We start from the raw sequence: 26,119 nt of genomic DNA, 5'->3' as shown, positions 1-26,119 counted from the left end.
CAGATTTCGATTCAAATCACTCAAACATTTTAGAATATTTCACAAAACGCAACATCACATAAACATAATAGCACATCTGAAATTCACAGAAGAAAACAGGGAAATTTGATTATGCTAAATTCAAAATTGTACAATTTTATACAGGTGTACCTAGACTTGAAACAAGGTGAATTATCCAAATAAAGGAAGATATATAAATTTGAGCTCAAGGAATCAGAAATCAGCAGATTCAGCAGAGAAACAACAACAAACTTCTAACCAAACAGCATTCTAGAGTCCAGAAAATATACAACAATCTTTTTCAAGTGAGAGTTGCGTGTGTTTTTTAGATGAGTCGAGATAAGAGAAGAGTGTATTGAGGTGAATGTGTGTGAGTGAGGGAGAGGAATGAGTGAATTCTCTGAAAATGTAGATGGAGTCTGTCTGTGGGAGGGTATTTTTATAGCAATGAGAGAATAAATCGAGAGAATCTGTCCACCCTCCCCCCCCTCCCAAAAAAAAAAAATAATGTAGGGAAAAGGGTATCTTTTGTAACAAATTTTGTACAATTGTCCTTTTCAGATTATTCCTTTTTCTTTCCAGTCCCTTTTCTTTTATGTATTTAAACCTTAAGTCCCATTTTTTTTTACCTAAATTCTACTATTTTATTGCTAAATAGTCTCTTCCCCTATCTCTAGAACCTTCTTTGGCAGTTACAGACTAAGATTCCCTTAAGTTTTAATTCCCAAATGCCCCCCTTCAGTTTTGTGAATTGAAATTCTACTACTATAACCTCTTAAACGGGTCTAGATTGGGCTAGGTCTGTTTAATAGACTTGGGCCTGTACCTCATTCTTCCTTCAAGCCCAATGATGAACCAAAATCCAACCATTCTACAAACCAAACACTACTCCCAATTCTAGTAACTCTAAACCTAAAAGAAAAAATAATCTCAGAAGTTACATAACACAATTAATTCTAAAACCCATCTAAACAAACCACCGTAGTGTAATTAACGAGAATAATCTGATTAAACAAACAAATAAAAAAAAAAAATATATGCTGAGATGCAACCAATTATAGAAACAGAATAAATAATACAAGGAAAAGATTATACCATTCAAAGCAACCAATTATGACAAAACTCAATTTGGCGAGTGAAACCAAATCCAACCGCCATACGTCTTTACTCCAATAGACATGTCTCGAACTTATGAAGCACTGATGGATCTAGCTGGAGCAAAGACTCATGCGAGTCAGATAGAGACAACAATCAACTTGTATCTGAAGAAAAGGGAAAAAGATTCAAAGAGGCGACCTAAGGCTCGGTCATTTCCAGATCTATTATTTGTGAATTTTGAAGGGTTTTTAGGAGACAATAGCTAGAGATTATGAAAGAGAGGGGGGGTTGTATGGTGAAAGTTTGAGGTGGTTTGGAGTGGTGCAGATGGTGAGAGAGAGTGAGGGAGATGAAGAAATCTCTAGGGTTCGGGGGGTTTGTTCGGACAGTTATAAGGGGGAAGGATGATCAGTTCAGGGCCGTTGGATGTGGCATGATGAAGGGCTCAGATTAAACACGCCAAAACGGCATCATTTAAATTAAAGGGGAGATCGGACCGGGCTATAAGACTGGGTTGGGATGGATTTTGGCTGGCAATTAGGCCGTCTCCATGTTCTTGGCCCAGTTCGTTTCGAATAAATGGGCAGCCAACACTTCTTTCCCCTCTCTTTTGTTTTACTTTCAAAAATACCCATTTAATCAAAACATCCTAATTTAACACTAATTTACAAAATTAACCCTACAAGAATTATCTAATTAAAATAAATATTTGTGGATTACCAATTTCACTAATTAGATGAACCTAAGATGTAAAAGAAAAGTAAGAAAGATTACATGTATATTTTGTGATTTTTATATTTTAGAAATGCAACTAAATCATGCAACTAAATGCAATAAATATCTAACATGTGATAACATGAAAACATAAATATTTTTTGACATTTTGTGATTTAAATTACTTCTAAATATGCGAAAAAGAGATAAAAATACGAATGCAAACAAATTAACTAAAATATAGAAAAACTCCTAAAAATCTATCAAAATAATTAAAAGCTATTTTGGAATGTTTTAGGAGCAATTTTATATCGGAAAAAAATTACGTGCTCATAGTGAGTGGTGGTGAATTTCACGCCGTTCTCAGAGGCGTCATCGTCGCCGCCGATGATCATGTTGATAGTACAAGCTGGTGATGGCGCCTTCGGCGGGCCTTGGTGTTCACGTCCTCTGGCGAAGTTGGTTCTCCCCTTATCGTTTAAAAGCTCCTTGAGGTTCCCTTGCCGCAATATGTTTACGACTTCTTGTCTGAGGGCAATGCAATCTTCTATTTTGTGCCCACGTTCCTGGTGGAACTCATAGAGGGCGTCAGATTTTCTGGTGTCCAGGTTTGATCTCATCTTCAGCGGACACTTCACCTTTGTTCCGAGTTTCTCAAGAGCGTATACTATTTATGTAGGTGACCCACAAAAATTGTGAGCAGATAATAAGGGGCATACCTCTTTCATTCTGGTGAGTTCCCGTCCTTGGCCGGGATGGACCTTCTTCATAGCGGGGGGGATGCGCAGCGGCCGTCCTGACGTATGGTTGGTGTCGTTCCCTGTTGGGTCACAGAACCGGGTGATCTTTTCTGGTGTTGTCTCTTCGTTCTTTCATGAATTCGACTTGTACCGAGGTTAGCCGATGAGTTGGTTCATTGAGGTCGTCCTCGTCTGCTCGGACCTCGGCACAATAAGCATTATGGATTTCGTCCCAAGTGGTTGGGGGATACTTTATCAATTGGCTCAACAGTTTTCTAGTTGCTCTTGAACCATCTCTACTCAGCCTATTCTGGAAAGTTGCGACTGCCATCCCTTCAGATACGTTCGGCAGAGTCATCCTTACTCTGTTGAACCGGGCGATAAAGTCCCTTTGTCCCTCTCCCAAGGACTACTTAATAGAGAATATGTCATTTTCTCTTGCTTCGGCCTTCTTGGCTCCGGCATGGGCGGTTACGAACTTATCGGCCATTCCTCGAAAGTTTCTATGGAGCGGGCTGGTAGCTGTGAATACCATGTTAATGCCCCTCCCGTAAGGGTTTCGCCAAACTTCTTCAGTAAAATAGAGGACACTTGTTCCTTGGCGAGGTCGTTGCCTTTCACGACGATGACGTAGTGAGTCACATGATCCTCAGGATCGGTCGTTTCGTCGTATATCCTGAGGTAGGGCGGCATTTTGAAGGTCTCTGGTATGGCATAAGGGGATGCGTCATCGTTGTACGACCGCACTACGTACCTGCCGGCGTCCCTTTTTGGCAGCAGCTTAAGAGCGCCCGGTATCTTGTCAACTCATTCTTGGTGTTCTTTCATCTAGTCTAGGAGTGCCTTGTTTTCATTCTCCATTTCTTCCATCCTCTTTAGAATGGCAGCAAGAGCGTTGTCACCTGCACTGTTAGTAATATTCTGAGTTATACTTGTCGTTGGAGGGTTCGGTCGGTCGCACTGCTCGTCTCTTTTGTTGTATCATGCAAGCTTTTGCGGTTTCTGCAGTCATGCCTAGAGAAGGTTTGTTGAGAGAGCTCGCTAGCGTGTTGGTCAGCCATGCTTCGAGGAGTTTTTTCACATCTGGGGGTGTCCCTTCTTCTGCAGACGTGGAGGCCCCTTTTCCGCTGGGTTTTGTTGTTGCAGTAGAGGGAGGCGACCTCTCTTGCCTAGAGGACGCGTTGGGCGTCACGTCCTCGCCTACTGTTTCACAGCTTTCGTTGATGACATCCATGAGGTTGGTTGGGAAATCACTTGTTATTTTGGTCCTTTCTCCTTGGTTACCTGCCATGTAGGGTTTTGTATGCACAAAGAAAGGAGATCTCGGGGTTTTTGACATTAGTGACGTGCGTTAATTGTAGATCTAGAGGAAACTAAAAATTTAACTAAGAAATCCCCATAGACGGCGCTAAATTGTTTGACAAAAAAATATAGATCTTGGTTCAACTAATTAAATTTATATAAATGAGGGTTAATCTTAGTTAGCTAACAACAATATCCCCAAGATGGAGTTCTCAAAAGTGCAATAAATACTATGTAGGTATATCTTGATAACAACATCAACATACATTCAATATTCAAGAAATCAAAGGCAATAATGTAGCATTAAATATTGATAAATAACAATAAATGACATTTAAGTAAATAGAATGAATGAGTCATCCAAGAAAGGATGGAATGTTCTTTCAGACAATGATGAGTGATGGACAATCCTTTGAATATCTGAGTTATTCTCGGATCTAGTGAAAAAGTTCAAACAAGAATCTTAGTGAAAAGATGATGTTTGTATGCTTGTAATGAAATCTGATTCTCTTTCTAAAGTCAAGGTGTATTTTTACAAATGAATATCACATGTCCCCTATCATTATTTCTTTTTTTATTTATAGGGAACATGTACCTAAAAAAACATAATAGTACAAGTGCAGAGAATATCCACTAGAATATTCTCTTTAATGTCTTATCTTGAAAATTAGCCGTTATAACTCTGTCAAGAGTACTCGACCTCGACCCTGATCCTTGTTGACTCCTCGACTTCAACCCTTGGTAACTCTTCGACCACAAGCTTCGCTGCTTCTAATTAGGCCATTTCGACAAACGACGACCTCGGAACGTTTCCCCCGGTATTATCTTGACTTAAGTATTCTAAAGATAGATTTTGATCCATACAGGTCTCTAGTGTGTAACCTTGACCGGCTTTATAAATTAAATATTTAACCAGTACATGTTCAGCGACATATTTAATCAATAATATAAGACTTTTGTAATTATAAACTAACTACAAGGTATTTTTAATCCATTTGTTGAGAAGCTAAAAAATTCAGATTGTATATTTTATTTCTTATCTTATTTTCTGAAGTCAGCGCGTACAAATATAACTTACATTTCAACCTATTTTGACATTCTTTTTTCCAGTTGCCTTTTTAAAACTTATTTTTCCTATTATTAAATCAATATTCTTACTCTTTTCTCTCTCCGTAAACTAATATATTGACTTACTAAATCAATATTCACCAATTGCAATTCTTTTTTAACTCCCTCCCCCTTTTCAGACATTGGATTTGCTTGAACTACTAACTTAAAGTATTTACTTAAAGAAATTAAGATATATGCTATTTTTGTTTTCTTACTCTTGTTTTTACATTTGTAGTTAGTCCTACAAATGTTAAGGTATTTTGATGACAATGCCGGCTTTTTGTGACACAAGAGTGGTTTATGGCATCTTCAATTAATTTTATAATACTAGTTCCCCAATCATAAACCAAAACGTTGAACTTTTTCAAATATATATGTTCTAGTTGATTGAGTAATAAAACAGAGTTTAATAGTATTAAAATATTTAAATCAAATGCAACCAACAAGAATGTGGAATAACCGTCATAATTGATTTCAAGCGAAAATTATCTGACTCTTGATTCTTAGTGGAGTAATACGTGGGATTTTTAAGAAGAGATGAAGGATAGTTTCGCAAAATGCAAAGGATATTAAATTATCTTTTTTTAGGTGTGTACAAAAACCTTAAAAGGGAGATAATATGGACGGCATGTAGTATCAATTGTTACTACAGAGGCGGAGCTAAGATTTGAAGTTTATGAGTTCTGAATTTGCTATGGAACCCATAGCTCGTTTTTGTTACTGGGTTGACAATTAAATATTTATATACATTTAATGGGATTTTCTAATACAAATACAGTGACTAAGCAAAAGTGACTGGGTTCGGCCGAACCCGCACATAATAGGCTTGCTCCGCCCTTGGTTACTGGTATAATATAATAATACTCTCTCCGGTCCATAATAAGTGACTTTTTAGCATTTGACACACCCCTTAAAAAAATATGAACTCATCCTAGAGAAAAAAAGATGTATTCACTAAATTATCCTTAATTAATTGTTACTTTGACACATTGGGATATGTAAATAAGGGCAAATTTTGAAAAAATAAAATTAATTCATTCTTGATTATATAAAAGGACACTTATTTTGGACTAAAATAAAAAAGTCAAAATGTCACTTATTATGGACAGGAGAGAGTAATAAATTAATATAATTTGGTGCAGGATCGTCCTACGTGTTTTTTCTCTCATATATCTCTTCTTTGAACCCCAAGAAAAGAAAAAGAAAAATGACACTTTATAGCCGTTGTAAAAATAATATAAATTTTAAACATTTTTTCGGCTACCAAATGTAAATAGTTTATGGCGCTGGCTAAAAGTGATAATACCCCGAAAGAAAACGCATTATCCTTCCTCTGCTCCCTCTATTCTCCGAATCACACAGACATCAAATACTATACCCTTTTCCCAGTGTTAAAACGGAGTTCACAAAGTAATGAATATGGCATAAGCTGGAATATCCTGTAATATTCATAGTATAAATATTAAAAAGATAGTAAAAAAATAATTATCGGAATTAACAATAGAAAATAGAAGACTATATATACACTTTGTTTGCTACCTTTGTAAAATTAAGAGCATCTCTTGCGTTCTAATTCCTACTGATCTCACCTCAGCAGTTGAATTTAGAATTTTAAAGGTTTAGTTCCTTCTTTTAATTTTGCCATTTGGCGTTTAAATCCTCAATGTGTCCCCTTAGTTGTTAACTTGTTATAGTACTTGAAAGAGTGGTCTTTTGCTCACATCAGCTCTCATTTTCAAGTATAAGTTTGAAAAAAAATATATTTTGTTGGTCAGTGGAAATTGCTTATGTTCTAGTGGTTTTAAACTACTTCTTGTGCTTATTATTTTTTACGTACTCTTCACATGCAAGTGTTAGGATTTTCGTAAGAAGTATATGAAGGTTTCTTGTTTTGGTAGGTTAATATATATATTGAGTCTATTACTTCTTTCTTATTTTTCTCTAGATCATGACATCGTTTCTCATGTAACAAATGAGTAAAATTTATCATGCAAGGCTATATTATAATTAGGATTTCAATATTAAAACAACATTGGGATGGATCTTTATTGATAGTCAACAATATTAAAAATGAACCACTTAGCTCTTCTTCTTCTTCTTTTTTTTAAAAAAAGTCATAGAGTCACAAATTTGATGTTGTATGTGGGCTGAAACTAATACTTAACTTTATAGAGCTTTTCTTTCTCCGGCTGGCCGTGATTTTCTATATAGTTTGGAAACAATTAAGCAGTGGCGGAGCCACCTTATCCTAAGGGTCGTCTGGAAAATTACACTGGGTAGTTCGGTAATTTTTATTTTATATGTATATATTAGTATATGTTGACTCTCCTTAACTTCTTTGTGTGTTTACTTCTTTATATTTTTATACCCCTTAGTGAAAATGCTGACTCCACCACTAGAAACAAGAAACATCCTTTCTTCACTATGCATATTGTTCAATGTCTCTTCAGTTGCGTTGCTATGTAATCACTTAAAGTGATATAAGTAAAACAATATGAGAAACAATTGAAACATAAATGTTGAGAAAATGCAAAGGAAATTTGTATTGGATGATGTTAGTTAAACTTACGATGACAACAACTGGCTTCCAATAATAGCTGTTGATTTCATTGCAGAGCTCACCTTGTTATTTCAGTAGCAACAAAGTTCCCTCATAGTTCAAACTGAGGTATGTTTCTCTCTTTCTTTCTTTTTTTGTAGGGGGAGGAGGAACACTACTAAAAAATTCAAGTTTTAGCGACGGACAAATTCTGTAGCTAAACAGAAATATCCGTCGCTAATCTCATTTAGCGACGGATTAGCAACGGTTTATCAAGAAATTCTGCTTGCTACGAGCGTTTTAGCGACAGATTAGCGACGACGTTCGTAGCTAATTCTAGTTTTGTTTTGTTTTCTCAAGCAATCTAACAGAGTAAAGATTTTAGTTATACATTTTAATAGCACCAGTATTAAGATAATTGGATAGTTGTACCCATAATATTTATATTACTACTTATGTTTATAGAGATTGCTTGTAATTATGTTACAAGTGATCTGATTGTGTAAATATTTTTTACGCCGTTAATGATACAACTTAGCCTCTCTTTTGTCCCTTTCGTTTTATGTCTTTTTAAGTTTATAAAAAAGTAGATTAATAATAAATGGAGTATGCAAATCAAAGCTGCAAATACTTCCATGTGGAAACCATGGAGAAATGTAAATTCTGTTCACATCAAATAACATAGTAAGTGACAACAGAGGAATATTATGTTGATTCTTCTCTTGAACAATGTCTTGTTGAGAACAAACTTTTGTTTTTGTTTCTTCTTATTTCTGTTTTTTGAGTTTTCTTTATATCGGCATATACCTCTGTCTGAGAAATGATAATTAAGACCATTGTTTTCATCGATAAATATTTTTTCTAACCAAGTTCTGTTTTATTCTTTTTGCCATATATAGTTCTCATTATAGAAATATCCAGCAAACCTTTGGTTCTTAAAAATTAAAATAATAACAAGGCTGGCTTAGTCTATTCAGCTCCCATTAGCTTAATTAGATGGAAGTTGAAGTTGGAGGCTAAAAAGTTGTTATATGTATTTAGCAGGTACAATTGAAGGTAATTAAAAGCAATGGATGCTCAAAAATCCATTGAAGATAAATTCTCAAAGATACATCCATGTTTTCCAGTGAATACAAGAATAGCAATAGTTGGAGCAGGTCCAAGTGGAATATCTGCTGCTTATGCACTATCTAATCTTGGCTACAACAATGTGATAGTAATCGAAAAACATCACTCGGTTGGTGGAATGTGTGAATCTGTTGATATTGAAGGTAAACAAATATGTCTTATATAGAGTTTACATTCTGTGCACTGACAACGTAAAATAGAGTAATAAACCGCCATAGCTGGTTAAATTGAACGGATCGTGTTAAAATTCTTTATACTGTTAGTGAACAAGGGCAGCCCGGTGCACTAAGCTCCCTCTATGCGCGGGGTCCGGGGAAGGGACGGATCACAAGGGTCTATTGTATGCAGCCTTACCCTGCATTTTAGCAAGAGGTTATTTTCACGGCTCGAAACCGTCACCTCCTTGTCATATGGCAGCAACTTTACCAGTTACACCAAGGCTCCCCTCCTTTATACTGTTAGCGTATATAATTTAAACTCGTTCTATATGTAGGTACTTTTTGATTGAGGGTTTGTGAGAGGTAACAGATTTTGTGTGTTATGTAGGAAAAATTTATGATCTTGGAGGTCAAGTCCTAGCAGCAAATAGTGCTCCAACAATTTTCCATTTGGCAAAGGAAACAGGAAGTGAGCTTGTAGAATTAGGCTCTCACAAACTTGCATTAATTGATAGCCAAACAGGGAATTATCAGGACAACAAAGTTGCAGATGATTATGTATCTGTTATATCATTGACATTAGAACTCCAGGTCAGCCTATGTCATGTACAAAAATTCAGTTGAAATACAAAAAGAAAAGGCATCATAATTCATAATTCGTAATTGACTAGTCTTACGCTGACTGTCATAATTCAGCTCGTTTGAACCATAAAAGCTTATTCACAGGACAAAGCAAAGGACTCAGGTAGAATTGGTGTTCATGCAGTGAGTGACATTGCTTCTGATATGACACCTTCATTTCTTGATAGTCGCGGATTTAAGTCTGTTCCAAAATCTGTTGCATATGGCTACACTGCTTCTGGATATGGATTTGTTCAAGACATGCCTTATGCATATATTCATGAGTTTACTCGAACGTCTATGGCTGGGAAAATTCGACGCTTCAAAGATGGATACACAAGCCTCTGGAAGAAAGTTAGTGAATCTTTGCCAATAACAGTCATGTGCCAAACGGAAGTCCTTTCAGTCAGACGCGATACTTCAGGCGTTAAAATTGATGTCAAAAACAGCAGTGGGGATTTCAAAAGTATGGAATTTGATAAAGTGATATTATCCGGGGCATTTCCTTATAGGAATGGGAAGATATATAGATCACCATCTTCCATTTCAGCAGGTATTACTAGTCTCTATATCAAGATATGCAGCCTTCTTTGTGCTTGAGTTTCGGCTCAGTTTTATGCTAATGTTAGTTTGATATAACAGATCCTGAAAATGAAGTTCTGGAATTGAGTGAACTTGAAAAGGAGTTGTTCAGTAAAGTACAGACCATCGACTATTACACGACGGTTCTGAAGATTAAGGGACTAGAACACATGCCAGTTGGATTCTATTACTTTGAGGAATTTATGGATGATCCTGAAACAATAGGAAATCCAGTTGCCATGCAGAGATTCTATTCCAATTCAAACATTTTCCTTTTCTGGTCTTACGGAAACTTAGCCAATGTTGAGGGTTCAACAGTTTTACAGCTCGCGATTGATGCTGTCAAAAGGATTGGAGGTGAAGTTGAAATGATCGTCCTACAACGACGATTCAAGTATTTTCCTCATGTAAATAGCCAAGGTAAAGATTATTATACTGAAAGCACAACATGTCTTTCCTGTCAAAAATTAACTCTAGAATTTAGGGGTAGCTAACTTCGTTTATAATTTGAACACAGATATGAAGGATGGATTCTATGACAAAATAGAAAACCAGCTACAAGGTCAGCAAAACACTTATTATGTGGGTGGATTAATGGCATTTGAGCTGACTGAAAGAAATTCATCCTATTCTATGGACTTAATTTCCAAGCACTTTGCAAATCCTGATACACAACCGACATTTCCTTACGTTAAGGTACTCGAAAGAGAAAATGATTGTTGCATTTTAAGAAAAGTTGAAGTGTGACATGTGAATAATTCAAATCAAAACCATTGATTTTGCAGAGATTATTTCCGCTCTTATCTGATCGCTTGGATAAGAATCCTACAGCTTTGAAAGAATACCAGCAAGTGGAATTTCCTGAATTGACTAGCCTCGACGGTTATTTAAAGCACTGGAGTACTCATAACATCACCAGAAAGAAGACATTGTACAAATGGATTAGTGAAGAAGGACAAGTAGTTAACCAGAGGACATATGAAGAACTTAATGCTAATGCTTCTTGTATTTCTCAGAAGCTGTTGTCTAGTCAAAAACCAAACATGAAGCAAGGTGACAGAGTTCTCCTTGTTTATGTCCCAGGGCTTGATTTTGTCGATGCCTTCTTTGGGTGTTTACGAGCTGGAGTATTGCCTGTCCCAGTACTTCCGTCGGATCCGATGCAAAGAGGAGGACAAGCACTACTCAAGATTGAAAACATTGCTAAATCATGCAATGCAGTGGCTATTTTGTCAACTGCTGGTTATCATGCAGCTGTTCGAGCAGGCTCCGTGAAGAGTCTATTATCACTGAACCGTAAAAATGGAACGTGCTCAGCTCGCTGGCCTAATCTTCCATGGATACACACAGACTCTTGGGTCAAGAATTCCAAAGGAATGCATTCAAATAACAATGAAAGTTTTGAGCCCCGACCGGACAACGTATGCTTTCTACAATTTACATCAGGATCAACAGGAGATGCTAAAGGAGTTATGATAACTCATGGCGGGTTAATCCACAACGTGAAGTTAATGCGAAGAGTATACAAAAGCACATCAAACACAGTACTAATAAGCTGGCTTCCTCAGTATCATGATATGGGACTTATCGGTGGCCTTTTCACAGCTCTAGTAAGTGGGGGATCAGCAATTCTGTTTTCCCCAATGACATTCATCAGGAACCCTCTCTTGTGGCTCGAGACGATGAGCAAGTACAAAGCAACTCACAGCGCTGGCCCAAACTTTGCGTTTGAACTTGTCATCCGGAGGTTAGAGGCTAACAAAGAGAAGGAATGGAAGTATGATCTTTCATCACTCAAGTTTCTAATGGTTGCTGCTGAACCAGTGAGGCAGAAAACTCTAAAGAGATTTATTGAGCTCACGAGACCTTTCGGTCTTTCCCAAAGAGTGATGGCTCCTGGGTATGGATTGGCAGAAAACTGTGTGTTTGCAAGCTGTGCTTATGGAGAAGGAAGACCAATATTGGTGGATTGGCAAGGAAGAGTCTGTTGTGGCTACGCGAATCAAAATGAGGCAGATGTTGATATCAAAATAGTTGATCCGGAAAGTGGTGAGGAGCACAAGGAATCAGGAAAGGAAGGAGAAATATGGATTAGCAGTCCTAGTGCTGGTATTGGATACTGGGGAAGGGAGGAACTGACTGAGAAAACTTTCAGAAACAAGCTCGGAACGCGTTCCGAAAAGGTATACACAAGAACTGGAGACCTTGGAAGGATAATCGAAGGGAAACTGTTTATAACTGGAAGAATCAAGGACCTCATTATAGTTGCTGGAAGAAATATCTACCCATCAGATATTGAAAAAACTGTTGAAAGCTCATCCGAACTCTTGCGACCGGGTTGTTGTGCTGTCATTGGAGTTCCAGAAGAGACCTTATCCAGCAAAGGAGTGTCAGTACCTGATCACTCTGATCAGGTTGGATTAGTTGTCATTGCAGAACTTAGAGATGGTAAACCTGCTAGCAAAAATGTTGCTGAGGAAATAAAGGCAAGAGTTGCTGAAGAACATGGTGTTACTTTGGCTTCTGTTAAGCTGATCAAGCCAAGAACTATCAGCAAAACAACATCTGGAAAGATAAAGAGATTTGAGTGCTTGAAACAATTCAGTGATGGAACACTGGATGTGGTTCCAGATCAAATTTCGTCGAAGCGGAAACTTCTTAGATCTTTTACCACAGCTTCATGTAGGGAGGGACATACACCAAGGCCACATTTGAATATAACATCACCTTCACCAACTCCAAGATTGAATAAAATAGAAATAGTGGAGTTCCTGAAAAGACTGATTTCTGAGCAGACAGGAATCTCTATCAGCAAGATTACTACTACTGAGAGCTTAGTATCTTATGGTATTGATTCTATTGGTGTAGTCAGGGCAGCTCAAAAGCTTTCAGATTTTCTTGGAGTGCAAGTTGGTGCAATTGATATCTTCACTGCAACTTGCATTGAGGATTTGGCAAGCTTCACAGAGGATTTGGTTAGGAAATCTCGGCCTCAGGATACCGAAAATCCTTCTTATTTTCAAGACTACTCAGAGGATGATTCATGTAATTTGGTGGCTGAAGTTTCCTCGTCTCGTCGATTCGGTATCATGCTATTACAACTTCTTGCTCTTGTCTATGCCATTTTCATGCTGGTCCTTCCTGCATACTCATCCATATCTGTCTTTAAAACTCTGATTTTGGCAAGTCCTATTCTGATGAATTCATTTCCTTGGGTTGGTTATGCGATTTCTTTGATATTTGCACCATTTGCTTGGCTTTTATGCATGTGTACCACATGCATATGCATTGGTACACTTGGAAATTTAGTCCTTCAACCAAATTATTCCCTGACACCAGAAGTTTCCATCTGGTCATTGGATTTTGTTAAGTGGTGGGCACTATATAAGGCACAAGAAATGTCATCCAAAGTTATGGCAGTGCAATTGAGAGGAACAGTATTTCTGAAATACTGGTTCCAAGTATTTGGAGCAAGGATAGGATCATCAGTCGTACTGGATACCGTCGATATCAGCGATCCAGCACTCGTTTCGATTGGAGATGGAGCTGTTATTGCAGAAGGAGTTTTAATTCAAGGTCATGAAGTGAAGAATGGAATCTTGAGTTTCCTTCCAGTTAGAATTGGCGAAAACTGTTCAGTTGGTCCTTATGCTGTACTTCAGAAAGGAGGTGTTTTGGGAGAAGGGACTGAGGTAGCATCATTACAGAAGACAGAAGGAAAGGCAGTATCAAAATCAAACAGCAGCAAGAAGGTGAGGAATTTAATTTCACAAGTTAAATTTATCTGATTGTTCAACTTTTTATAACCTTCATATTTTCTTATTTAGCCCCTAAACAGAATCCTAAGGAGCCTTTTTAACATAGTGAAATGCATTTCTATTGTGATTTCAGGTCATCGAACAGCCAAAAGAAACAGAAGGTGGTCTTAGTCAAGCTATGTATCACTTGATGGGAATCTACATTGTCGGATTCATAAGTGCTCTCTCAGGAGCGATCCTTTATTTCTTGTACATTCTGTTAGCTCAAAAATCTCCATCTCTTCAACACTTTTCCTTAATCTGTCTTTCTGGAGCATTCCATTGGCTTCCTTTCACTATCATTTCTTACATGACCATTATTTCTACTACCTCTTCAAGTCCAACAATCTTTGCTATCTCAGTTGCAACCGCCTACTTGGCTCATGGATTGATCCTGAGCTTCCTTACCATCTTTGTCAACAATTTTTTCTCAAAAAGCACAGATGATTCACTAAGAATATGGCTGAAACATAGAATTAACATTGCTTGTCATCTCAGATTTGCTAAACTCCTTTCTGGAACTGAAGCTTTCTGTATGTACTTAAGGCTCTTGGGGGGCAAAATTGGAAAACATTGTTCTATCCGAGCCATCAACGCGGTTTCTGATCCAAAATTGATATCACTAGGCGATGGTGTCCACCTAGGTGACTTCAGCAGGATTATAACCGGTTTCTATTCCTCGAGTGGATTCACAAGTGGGGTAGTTGAGGTACAAGACAATTCAGTTGTTGGGAGCCAAAGTGTTGTTCTCCCAAAGTCACTTGTCCAAAAGGATGTAATTCTTGGTGCACTTTCAGTTGCTCCAATGAATTTCGTTCTACATAGCGGTGGTGTTTATGTTGGATCTCAAGTTCCTGTCATGATAAAGAACACACAACATTCTATGGATGAGAGGATAGAAGAGATGGATACGAAGTACAAGAAGATAGTTGGAAATCTAGCTGCAAACTTGGCTGCAACCACTCTCAAGGTCAAAACAAGATATTTTCATCGAATTGGTGTTAGTGGAAAGGGAGTGCTTAAGATGTATGATAACATTAAAGGATTTCCAGAACACAAAATCTTTCGATCTGGCAAACATTTTCCTGTCATAGTCCGGCATAGCAACAGCTTAAGTGCCGATGATGATGCAAGGCTCGATGCTCGTGGTGCTGCTTTGAGAATACTCTCTGATACCACTTCAGATGATGGAAAAGCAATTCTAGACTTGACCCTGAAGACAGGGAAAGCATTTTATGCTCGAACTATTTCTGATTTTGCAACATGGCTTGTTTGTGGTTTAGCTGCAAGGGAAGAGCATGTGAAACGTGTTCCACATGTTCGCGATGCAGTATGGACATCATTACGTGATTCGAATTCATTTACTGAGATGCATTATTACTCAAATATATGCAGGCTTTTCAGGTTCAAAGATGGACAAGAAATGTATGTGAAGTTCAAGCTGAGGCCATGTGATGAAAACATTAGTGAAGATTCTGGTCAAGTTGAACCTATTGGAATACTTCCTCCAGAAACAGGTGCAATTCCAAGGAGAGATAACGACACACGCCCGTTACTTTTCCTTGCTGATGATTTCCAGAAACGTGTGAGCTCGCCAGGTGGCGTTTGCTACATTTTCCAACTCCAGTTCAGGCCTGTGCCAAAGGATGAAGCAACACAAGATATTGCACTTGACTGCACTAGGCCATGGGATGAAGCTGAATTCCAATATGTTGATGTTGGAGAAATCATTATTGATCAGAACCTCACTAAGGAACAATCAGAGAAGCTGGAATTCAACCCTTTTCTCCGATGCCACGAGGTTGATGTTGTTAAAGCAACATCAGCCTCTCAAAGTGCTTCAATCGATCACGGTCGTTCATTGATCTATGAAATTTGCCAACATTTGAGAAATGGTGAACCACTTCCAGAAGCTTGGAAGAATTTCATAGAACAATCTGATGTGAAAGTTGATCTCTCTGGTTGTCCTATTGCATCTTCACTACAAGTAAAACAAGAAACTAATCATGAAATAGCTCTATCAAGAACATGGTTTCAAACTTCTTGGTCTACTTTTGCTCAGCCACTACTCCAAACATTCTTGCCATACTTTTTCTTGGCATATTCAATTCATGGTCCACTAAATTGGCTGATGTTTTTAAAGCAAACTACAACTCAACCACTATACTGGTTTTTTCCTTTCTTTTGGATATCTTCAGGGCTAATAGCAGCATTGGTTTGTGTATTGGCAAAAGCTGTTTTCACAACAAGAAAGAAAGATGGAGGAAAAGCACACATATGGAGCACAAGTCTTTTAATGGAAACAATATGGCAAGCATTTAGGACATTAGTTAGTGACTATTTCATGGAAATGACAACAGGATCATTCTTGTTTGTTATTTGGATGAAACTAATGGGATCGGAAGTTGAAATAAGTCAAGGGGTTTATGTAGATAGCATGGGAGCTTTATTGAATCCTGAAATGATGGAAATTGAAAGAGGTGGATGTGTAGGCAAAGAAGCATTGTTATTTGGACATATATATGAAGGTGAAGGAGTAGTGAAATTTGGAAAAGTTAGAATAGGAGAAGGAAGTTTTGTGGGGAGTAGAGCTGTGGCAATGCCTGGAGTTGTAGTAGAAAGTGGTTGTAGTTTAAATGCACTTTCACTTGCCATGAAAGAAGAAATTGTTAAGTCAAGGTAAAATGGTTGTTGGCTTTTGTCATTTATTCAAAAGAATATGATAAGCTAATTACAATCTTTGTTTATGAGTCTATTGTGTTATGTTCATGGCTGGTTTAGTGAATAAAGAACAAGTCCTATAGTTTTTATGTGAAGAGAGAATAAGTGAAAGAAATTAAAGTTATTCTCTTCTTTGTATGATTCTAAAAAAAAAAGGTAAATAAAGGAGAATTGTTACGTTTTCTTTCTATTCTTTCTTTCACCTTGAACTTTTTAGTGTGCATACAATAAAACAATAACTATCTTTCAATTCCAAGCAAGTAGGGGTTGACCATATATATCATCATTGTCCATATCTTCCTTTCGCTTGTCAAATTCAGAGGCGGACCTATGTGTAGTGTTAAGGGGTCATCGGATCCCATAAATTTCGACAAGAATCTTATATATATGGTGCCCCATCATGTTAAAATGATGATATAAATAACTTGGCACCCATCATGTTAAAATCTTGGGTCCGCCTCTGATGGCGGGTGCCAATAGTTTATATGGATCAAAAAGAAAATACTTCGACATTTTGACCTCTGTATTTGTTTTCTCTTCACTCATCACTACTAACAAAAGTGTTAATTACATGGGGATTTTACATGAAAATTTTATTCGCAGATAATACCTACGGATTTTTATGGGAAACATTAGAAATCCTAAATTTAAAATATTTTACCTGCGAAAATATATTTTCCTAGGCAAATACGTAGGTAACTTTGGCGCCATTATGCGCCAAAATATTACCTAGGAAATTGTCTGGGGAAACGAATTAACAAATATATTTCCGTAAGAAAATCCACAGGTAAACCAATAAAGAAAACGGAAAAGAAATCCAATGTTAATCCGAAAGAAAATCTCTCGTTAACGCTACATGCGAATTTAGTTGGGGATATTTTCTTGGGGATTTACCTGGGGATTAGCTTATTTGGGAAATTACTTGGGGATATTGTTGTTGCGGATTTAGCCGGGAATTGTTTCTTGGGGATTTACTTGGGAATTCTCTTAGCTGGGGAATTACCTGGGGATGTTATTGCTGCAGATTTAGTTAGGGATATTTGCTCGGGGATTTACCTGGGAACTTTCTTACCTGGGGAATTACGTAGAGATTTTGTCGATGTGAATTTAGTTAGAATATTTTTCTTGGGATTTTACTTATTTGGGGAATTACATAGAGATTTTATTATTGTAATTTTGCCAGAAATTTATTCTTGGTGATATAGTTTGGGAGTTACCTAGAAATGTTATTATGTATGAAATTAACTAGAGATTATTTGTGTGGATTTAGGCAAAAATTATTGTTTGATAATTTACTTGAGTACTTCATGATACAATTTTGATTGGGGATTTGTTGTTAGGATTTAGATAGAAATTTTATTGTTATTGTTTTAATTCGATATATGATGCTTGAAAATTTACGTGATGATTTTATAACTAGATATTTAAGTTTGAAATTCTTTGAAGACTTTTTAAAATGTTATTTGAAATTTTAAGAAGATAATATTTTAAATTTAAAAATTATATTTTTTCGAAAAGTTACAAAACTTAATATGTAAAAAATATTCATAGAAATTAATTTTATCTATTATATTTTGTCGATTTATGTGTAAGTAAATGTAAAGATGTTGATCCTATATAAAACTTATAGATGTATACATGTTTGGATTGAGCATTATAAGGCATTAAGAACTCAATAATAAAATAATTATCACAAAGCTAGTTATTTTAAGAATTAAAAATTTAATATGACTAATATATAGGACATGATAAAGCTAGGATACAACTACATGTGACATATTTCAGCTAATATCTTCAAAAAATATACTAAATGTAACTGAATGATTGAAAAGTATTTACATTTAATTTCTTAGCAATGAAAATTATGTTACATTTATAAAAATATAACTAATTTTTATTAACTTTCTATCTTAAGTTTGTCATTTTTTTCACATGTATTTAATAAGATAAAATTTAATTATAGTATGTATAAAATGATGTAGTTTGAGATTGTCAGTATTCAAACTTAATCGAGTGATCTTATGATTCTATTTTCTAACATCATCTCTTGATTAAATTTTAGCATTATTAAAATCACTTAATCACGTATACTTTATTAGGATTAGCAAAATAACTCTTACTAATTATCATGTACAATGTGTTTAACTCTTGTTAATTAATATATTTTTATATAAAAAAAAAGAAATTAATATGTTAATCAAGAATATAAATGAATTTTAGAAAAATAACAAAATATATTAAATTTAAAAGTAATATGAACGTAATTTGCTATTACTGGGAGAAGAGTGTTTCATTGTTTTGCGGAATCCTTAATTAATACATCCTTTTATAAAATAAAAAAATAAAAATTATAAAGAGCAATTTCGAATAAGCGTATCAAGAATGGGCTTTCTAGGTGTAAGGTTGGATTGTGGTTTATATTAATGTAATAATCCTAACAGTAAAAAAAATTAAGAGAGCCTGATACAAGGCATGGGTTACATATAGATTTAGAGGAACTACTAGTTAGGAACGAGTAAAAATAATATATAATATAATATTAAAGCGTGGGGTATACATTATAGTATATACGAAAAACAAATATGCGGAGAGTTGAATTAATAAATATATAAAAATGATATGATAGTAATTTTAATTTATCGTCTAAAAATTTCGACACATACACTTGACGATTTTTATGGAGATTTACTTACATCTATTTCTCTATCAAAATCCACAAGAAAACTCTTAAGTTTCATTATTTTTTTACCAAAATTTCATGCGAATATTTTGAATTTTCTATGGAAAAATCTGCAAGTACTTTACATGCGAATTTACAACCCCAGGTAATTTATATGCGGATTCAAAATCCTCAAGTAACTTACCTGGGAATTTTTAAAATTTGCAGGTAATAATTACCTACGAAGGTTTTTCCATCGAAATTTTTTCGGAAGGAAAATCCGTAGAAAACTTATTTTTCTGCGAATTTTTCTACCTCAGTAAAATTCCAATGTAATACGTGATTTTCTTGTAGTGCATCCAACTTAGACAATAGAAAAGAAAACTTAACACTTTCTCTTTAAATAATAGTTTTTATTTAGGTCTTACACTTTGTAGGAGTGGTTTAACCTTACGGAGATTTATATATTTTAACAAAATAAAGAACTTATAATATTTTTCTTAGTATTTGCAAATTTGAAATATTTTTTATCGGAGTAACATGATCAATAGAATTCATATAGCCGTAGTAGTTATTGTTTTATTGTTGTAATCCTCATCTAAAATTAAAATGACTAAAAACTTATGCCAAAGCCGTACTTGCAATATAGTTTTAATCTCATGTTCGTGAATAAAATCATTTTCTGAATTAAGAGGAAATAATCTTTTTCTCAGTCCATTCCCTCAATGGAAATAAAAGGATAAATTTGCAACTTAAAATGAATTAAAAGAAAGAGAAAAAGAAAAAGAAAACCAGAGCCCGTGAATTCGTGAGTCATTCCCCCTTAATACACAAAGCGGTGCATGCATGCACAGATTCATTGTATTTGGACATTTTCCTTTTTGTTTTCCATTTTAGTGTTCCATATTTGTATTGGATCCCGATTAATTCTGGTTCGCGTCACATAAAGCTTATTCAAAAAACAAAAAAAAACCTTCCTTCTATGATTTTTTTTATTCTTAGAGATCAACCCGAAACTTCTGATCAAGCGTGATGAGATTCTATTCATCACATCACCACTTTTAGTGGTATTCATAATTCATTGAATCTGGACATTTTCACAATTTTTTTTTTGTGGTCATTTCACAAGTTTCTTGAGAAGAGACAAATGATAGGATGAAGAAAATCAAGAAACCAACAACGCCTGTAATCTCTAGGGTTGTGACACTTGTCAGTTGTCCCCTCTAACTTTACAATTTGTCAGGTAAATTCCATAGTTTTATATTCTAATCAAAATTAAAATGTAATTTGATGTAGTAAATACTAAGGACACTTTTTCTCTCATAGTTGACTATTAGGTTCTCACAATAACATCTCTCCTTTTTAGTGCTTGGCGAGTCTATTAACTTCACACAAAAAAAAGTACCAATTATAATTTTTAAATACATTACACAGTTTTTATCAATAAAATTTAACTTCTTTACTTTTGAGTAATTTCGAAGCATTTACATTTAGGAATCGGTTGGTTGATGCATTAGAATTTTAACCTTAGCATAATATTCAGCATAACAAAGTAGTCATCACATAACTAATGAAGTTTTAGTTGGTATAACTAAGTAATTATTCATATTAAATTATACGATAATCCATGTATTATTTTATATAGGATAAAAAATATAATAAGGATACGTATATCAATAGTGCGGTGTATTTAGAATAAAGTTATCATTTTAAAGTAAGTATAACATATAACAATCTCTTCAATATTAATTATATCATAACAATCTCTATATTATTACTCACTATTTAAATAATCTCTTTATTATTACTCACCATATAAATAATCTATGTATTAATTATATGAACCAAAAATACCTCAATGTTTAGGAAGTAGAGTAAAATTTACATGTCTGCCTTTGATATTTAATCCATAAATCAATACATGACACATACTTTTGTACAATTAATTACTTAATTATTATGTTTTAATATAATTTCGTATAAACAGTCTATAAACGCTGGTGATTTTCCGCCTCTTCTTTTTTGTCCTTTTACAATACGTCTTAGCCTTTTACTTTTTTTTTCCCCTCCTTTTCGCTTTTCTTAAGGAATTTTCAATCTCGTTGTCTTCAATCTAACATTCTGAGTTTTCGCCGTCTCTGTTAATAATACATGTCTGCATTTATATTTATTTATTTTATTCTAAAACCTTTTTTAAGTTTTTTATTGCCTCCTTTTGCTGTGTGACCATTTTTAACCAAAAAAAAAAGGAATAAAATCTGATACCCTTTTTAGGGTTGAATCAATCTGCTGCAACCAAAAGGAAATAAAAACTGCCGCAACTGTTGCGTAGGCATGGCTGTGATAGATGAGATTGGTGTTGATGTCAGGTTAGACCCTTCTAATTTATTTATTTTTTCTGTGTGTGTGTGTATATATATATATATGTTTCATTATTTGTGTTTATTTTTTGTGTTTTCTTTTTTGGGTTGTGTTGTTGTTTGAGCTGTGTGTAAACCAATGTATAATCTTGAATAGTTGTGTTATGACCAATTGTTATAGTATCAATTTATCAGAATTGTCATATGGGTAAGTTTTGTTTTTTATAATCTTGAAGGGTTTTATGAGTTTTGAGCATTTGTGTATGTTACGTCAAATCTATATTAGTATTTGAGAATTTGGGTATGTAAACACTAGCTTGAAAGTTGAGTTTTTTATTGTGATTTTTGTTCAATTGCTGGAAATTAGATAAGCTTCCTGCATTAGCAATCATAAAAACTGAATCTTGGATTGAAAAGAATAGTCTTTTGTGTTTTACGAGTGTGAGTTTGTTGCTTTCTGTGGCGAGCCTTAGTGGACAGAGTTGCCCGATACCTATGTTGGTTGGAGGTAGTAGGTACCCCGTGTAATTAGTCGAGGTGCGCACAAGCTGGCCCGGACACATTGGTTATCAAAAGAAAAAATTGTCGCTTTCTGTGGTCACTTTGAAATTGTTTGTCTTTAGTGTTTGCACGTCTTAGTTGTGTGTTCTTTGACATTTTGATGTTTGCTGGTTTATGAATAATGTACCTCTGTTGGATGGATATAATTTTACTGGCATTTAGTTTTGAAGTGAATAATGTATGATGATCGATGCTTATGTGTTGGGGAACAGCTCGGACATTGAAGTCGATGACATAAGGTGTGACAACATAGCAGAAAAGGATGTCAGTGATGAGGAGATTGAGCCAGAAGAATTGGAGAGACGGATGTGGAAGGACCATATTAAGCTCAAGCGGCTCAAGGAAAGACAGAAACTTGCAGCCCTGAAAGCCGCTGAGAAGCAGAACAATAAGCAAGTTACAGATCAGGCTAGGCGGAAGAAGATGTCGAGAGCTCAGGATGGGATTTTGAAGTACATGTTGAAGCTCATGGAAGTCTGCAATGCTCGAGGATTTGTTTATGGTATCATTCCTGATAAGGGTAAACCAGTGAGTGGTGCATCGGATAACATAAGAGCTTGGTGGAAAGAGAAGGTAAAGTTTGATAAGAACGGTCCTGCTGCAATAGCCAAGTATGAAGCAGAATGTCGTGCGAAAGGAGAGGGAGTCGGCAGCCAAAATGGGTACGCGGGAAGTGTTCTGCAAGACTTGCAAGATGCTACACTGGGGTCCCTTTTGTCTTCTTTGATGCAACATTGTGATCCACCTCAGCGGAAGTACCCGCTGGAGAAAGGCGTCTCACCACCGTGGTGGCCAACAGGGAATGAGGAATGGTGGTCTAAAACGGGACTACCCAAGGGTCAGAATCCGCCATACAAGAAGCCACATGATTTGAAGAAGATGTGGAAAGTTGGCGTTCTAACTGCTGTTATAAAGCATATGTCGCCTGATATTGCGAAGATCAGGAGATTAGTCCGCCAGTCAAAGTGTTTGCAGGACAAGATGACTGCTAAGGAGAGCTCGATCTGGTTGGCTGTTTTAAGCAGAGAGGAATCGATCCTCCAGCAACCGGGCAGTGAGAATGGATCATCTAGCATAGAGCCACCTGCTAGAAGCCGCAGTGAAAAGAAGAAACCTTCCATTAGCAGTGACAGTGAATATGATGTCGATGGCATTGATGATGGTATTGGCTGTGTTTCATCTAAAGATGAGAGGAGAAATCAACCATTGGATGTTCATCCTCTAAATGCCATTCCTCAATCTCACCAAAGTAAGGAGCAAGGAGATGGACGGCATAGAAGAAGAAAACGTGCTAGGTCAAATCCTACTGAGCAACAGATCCTACCATCTTTGAGACATAGTGATGACCATAGTAACTCATCACCTGATACAAACAGTTCGGAAATCCTAAGGGAAAATGACAAGAGCGGAGCACCAAAGCCTGTAGAGCACAACATTGTGACTCAATCCGAGTTACCATTACAAGACTCGAACCTTTCATTGGTTCTATCAGCTAATGTAGTCTCTACAGAAGATGCATATATAGGCACTGAGCCATCTCTTTATCCGATGGCGCAAAACTCTGCAGTTGTCCCTTATGAATCAGGAGCGCATCTTGGAAGTCAAGACTCTGCTGTCCAGCATCAATTTCATGACACTGAGTTCCATGGTCACCATAAAATTCCAGGAATAATCGATGGACCACAAAATTCCCATTTGCATTATGGATCTCACAGTTCTGTCGTACATACCGAACTGCAGGTTTCTGGATTTGCTCATGGATCTCAAATTTCTAACTTCAATCAACCTCCTCTGTATCAATCTTATTCTTCAGCTGAATTTGGATCCACACATGAGAAACCACAGTCCCACTTGGCCCGCAATGAGTTTCAGATTAGGCCAAGGGATTCTGGAGTTGGTTCGTTGCTTCACGTAAGCGGAAATAATATTACTGTAGACAATCAACATTATGGAAAAGACATGTCTCAGAATAACCATGATAGACATATTGAGATGCCTTTTCCATCACCACTTACTATTGGTTCACCGGATTATGCTACACTCGGCAGCCCATTTGACTTGGGGCTTGATGTCCAAAGTTATTTAGATAATACTGATTTTTATTTAGATTTTGACAAAGAAATGATGTCATTCTTTGCCTCATAGACAACCACAAAGGGCTCAAACAACATTTAGAATGTGAGTATTACTGAAGTGAACTACTTCTCCCTCTTTCATTTATTTGGGCTGTAGTTTTGCTTTTATTTTCTCATTACAAGAACTTCTTTGCAGGTGCGTGATAAAGGTGGAATGTGTTTCAAAGTGGAACAAGTCATTCTCTCATTAAATCAGAAGCTTGACTGTAAGTTATGGACTTAGTTTTCTTATACAGAAGTCAAATGTAAATTCATTGACAGCAATCTCAATTTTGTTTTTCTATTTTGGCCTATCCTTACTTTGTTGAAGAAAAGTGGTGAGGGGCAAGAAAGAGTTGTTATTGTCTTCTTTAGAGGTTGTAAAGTTGCTCATCATGCTCAAAACGCTCTTGTGGCCTATAAACTGTTACTGTAGCATTTTTTAAGGTTCTTTTTCCCTATAAACTGAAGGCCGAAGACTGGAGACGCAATTTATGACATATCAACTATTTTTGTGGCCTACTCATATTTGTTGTCATCATTCTTTTATCTTTTGATTTTCTTTTACCATAATCATTGTAATTTTCACATTCATTCTAAGCTAACTTTTACACATTTATAGTCTGTTTGGCTAAGTTTTTCCAAAGCCAAAAGCAATTTATTTTCTAAAAAAATGCTTTTGAGTAAAAGCAGAAGCCGTTTTGGTTACGGAAAAAAGTAGTTTCTCTCAAGAAGCACTTTTTAAAAGCTTGGTCAAACATTAATTATTGCTCAGAAGTACTTTTCAATAATTAGTCAAACACAAACTGCTTTTTTCGAAAAAAACATTTTTGAGAAGAGAAAAAACACTTCTCGAAATAAGCTTATTTTACAAGCCTGGCCAAACACGCTAGTAATTTCCTCTGCCTAGGAATGGGACATATATGGAGGGAGAATCGATAGATGGATATATGTACCAGAGAGAAGAATTTTATTTTTTGGTCCATAAGATTAAGTACTTTCATTACTTCAAAACAGGAGCGTACAAAGGAGGGAGGTGCAGGTGCACCACTGGTAGCATAAGGAAAAAGACATTCTACATCTATAGTTTCATCCGTAGATGGATCATTACAAAAAATAGTGGTTTCAGTATCTATATAGCTACATTCTTGATTGTTGTGGCTGTCTTGTGCTGGCACTTGCAGTGGATTTACAGCAGTGGTGTCGTGTTGGTTTACAAAAATACGAGTGCGGATGGATCGTCTACGAGCCACGCCTGTTAGGTCATGTGTGTATTCCTTGAGGGCAAAAGTAGGGGCTTGTTCCATGGTGCACATAGCAGAACCACTGGGCAACTTAGAGCCATACTTAGCTAAAACATCTGCTACCATATTTGCCTCCCCGTAGGTATGTTGGATGATAGGATCACCAAGCCGCATGAGCAAGAACCTGCAGTCATCAACAAGATTTAAGTAATGCGGATTTGTTGTTTTATGATGGTAATTAGCTCTTTTGCATCAATATTGATCTCTAATTCAGGGGTGGATTTATGCGGAGAGGGTGGGGTACATGCACCCATGCTCCCCTTCCTAGGCTATGTATATACAGTACAAAATTTGCAGTTATATACATCAATATATTGGTGACCACTCATGCTCAATTGACTACTTTGGTGCATTGGTGATTGAGTGCCCCTTTTGTCTCCCAGATCCAGAGTTCGAACCCCCATCCCCACATTCTTCTTTTTAATTAAATTTTTCTATTTTTTGTCTTTTCTAAAGTTCCTTTTAACTTTTAATTAAAATCTTCTATTAACAGATCCCTAAAACACTAAGACCCCAACCCCACGTCACTTTTTACTAGTATCGTTTTCGATCCTTTTCTTTTAGTCAAAATTAGATACAACTATTCTCTTTCTCTCTTCGAATACTCCATT

At 36.1% G+C, this 26,119-nt stretch overlaps 3 protein-coding genes across 5 annotated transcripts; all 3 read left to right on the top strand.

Moving 5' to 3' along the window:
• Window positions 1–8,572: 8,572 nt before the first annotated feature.
• LOC142164129 (uncharacterized) lies at window positions 8,573–10,486 on the top strand. Its single transcript, XM_075221313.1, has 4 exons — window positions 8,573–8,774; window positions 9,178–9,380; window positions 9,516–9,963; window positions 10,053–10,486. Exons 1-4 carry the CDS (start codon window positions 8,573–8,575, stop codon window positions 10,484–10,486), a joined length of 1,287 nt encoding a protein of 428 aa, XP_075077414.1.
• Window positions 10,487–10,523: 37 nt separating this feature from the next.
• LOC107798689 (uncharacterized) lies at window positions 10,524–16,673 on the top strand. The gene is made up of 3 exons (XM_016621716.2): window positions 10,524–10,688; window positions 10,778–13,744; window positions 13,884–16,673. The coding sequence occupies exons 1-3, from the start codon at window positions 10,587–10,589 to the stop codon at window positions 16,470–16,472; spliced, it is 5,658 nt and encodes a 1,885-aa protein (XP_016477202.2). The 5' UTR covers window positions 10,524–10,586; the 3' UTR covers window positions 16,473–16,673.
• A 4,529-nt stretch (window positions 16,674–21,202) lies between these two features.
• Window positions 21,203–25,890, top strand: LOC107798690 (ETHYLENE INSENSITIVE 3-like 3 protein). 3 transcript variants are annotated; one of them, XR_012695074.1, is made up of 4 exons: window positions 21,203–21,538; window positions 22,303–24,268; window positions 24,362–24,431; window positions 25,389–25,890. XR_012695074.1 is itself a non-coding variant. In XM_016621717.1 (3 exons), the coding sequence occupies exons 1-2, from the start codon at window positions 21,504–21,506 to the stop codon at window positions 24,233–24,235; spliced, it is 1,968 nt and encodes a 655-aa protein (XP_016477203.1). In that variant the 5' UTR covers window positions 21,203–21,503; the 3' UTR covers window positions 24,236–24,268; window positions 24,362–24,730. The 3 variants fall into 3 exon arrangements, 1 of the variants encoding a protein (XP_016477203.1); XR_001650966.2 differs by having other exon boundaries at window positions 25,222–25,890; XM_016621717.1 differs by lacking the exon at window positions 25,389–25,890 and having other exon boundaries at window positions 24,362–24,730.
• The last annotated feature ends 229 nt before the right edge of the window (window positions 25,891–26,119 follow it).

This window comes from Nicotiana tabacum, chromosome 9, assembly GCF_000715075.1.
Source record: "Nicotiana tabacum cultivar K326 chromosome 9, ASM71507v2, whole genome shotgun sequence".
Lineage (NCBI taxonomy): Eukaryota > Viridiplantae > Streptophyta > Magnoliopsida > Solanales > Solanaceae > Nicotiana > Nicotiana tabacum.
This window is presented reverse-complemented; position numbering and strand designations above follow the sequence as displayed.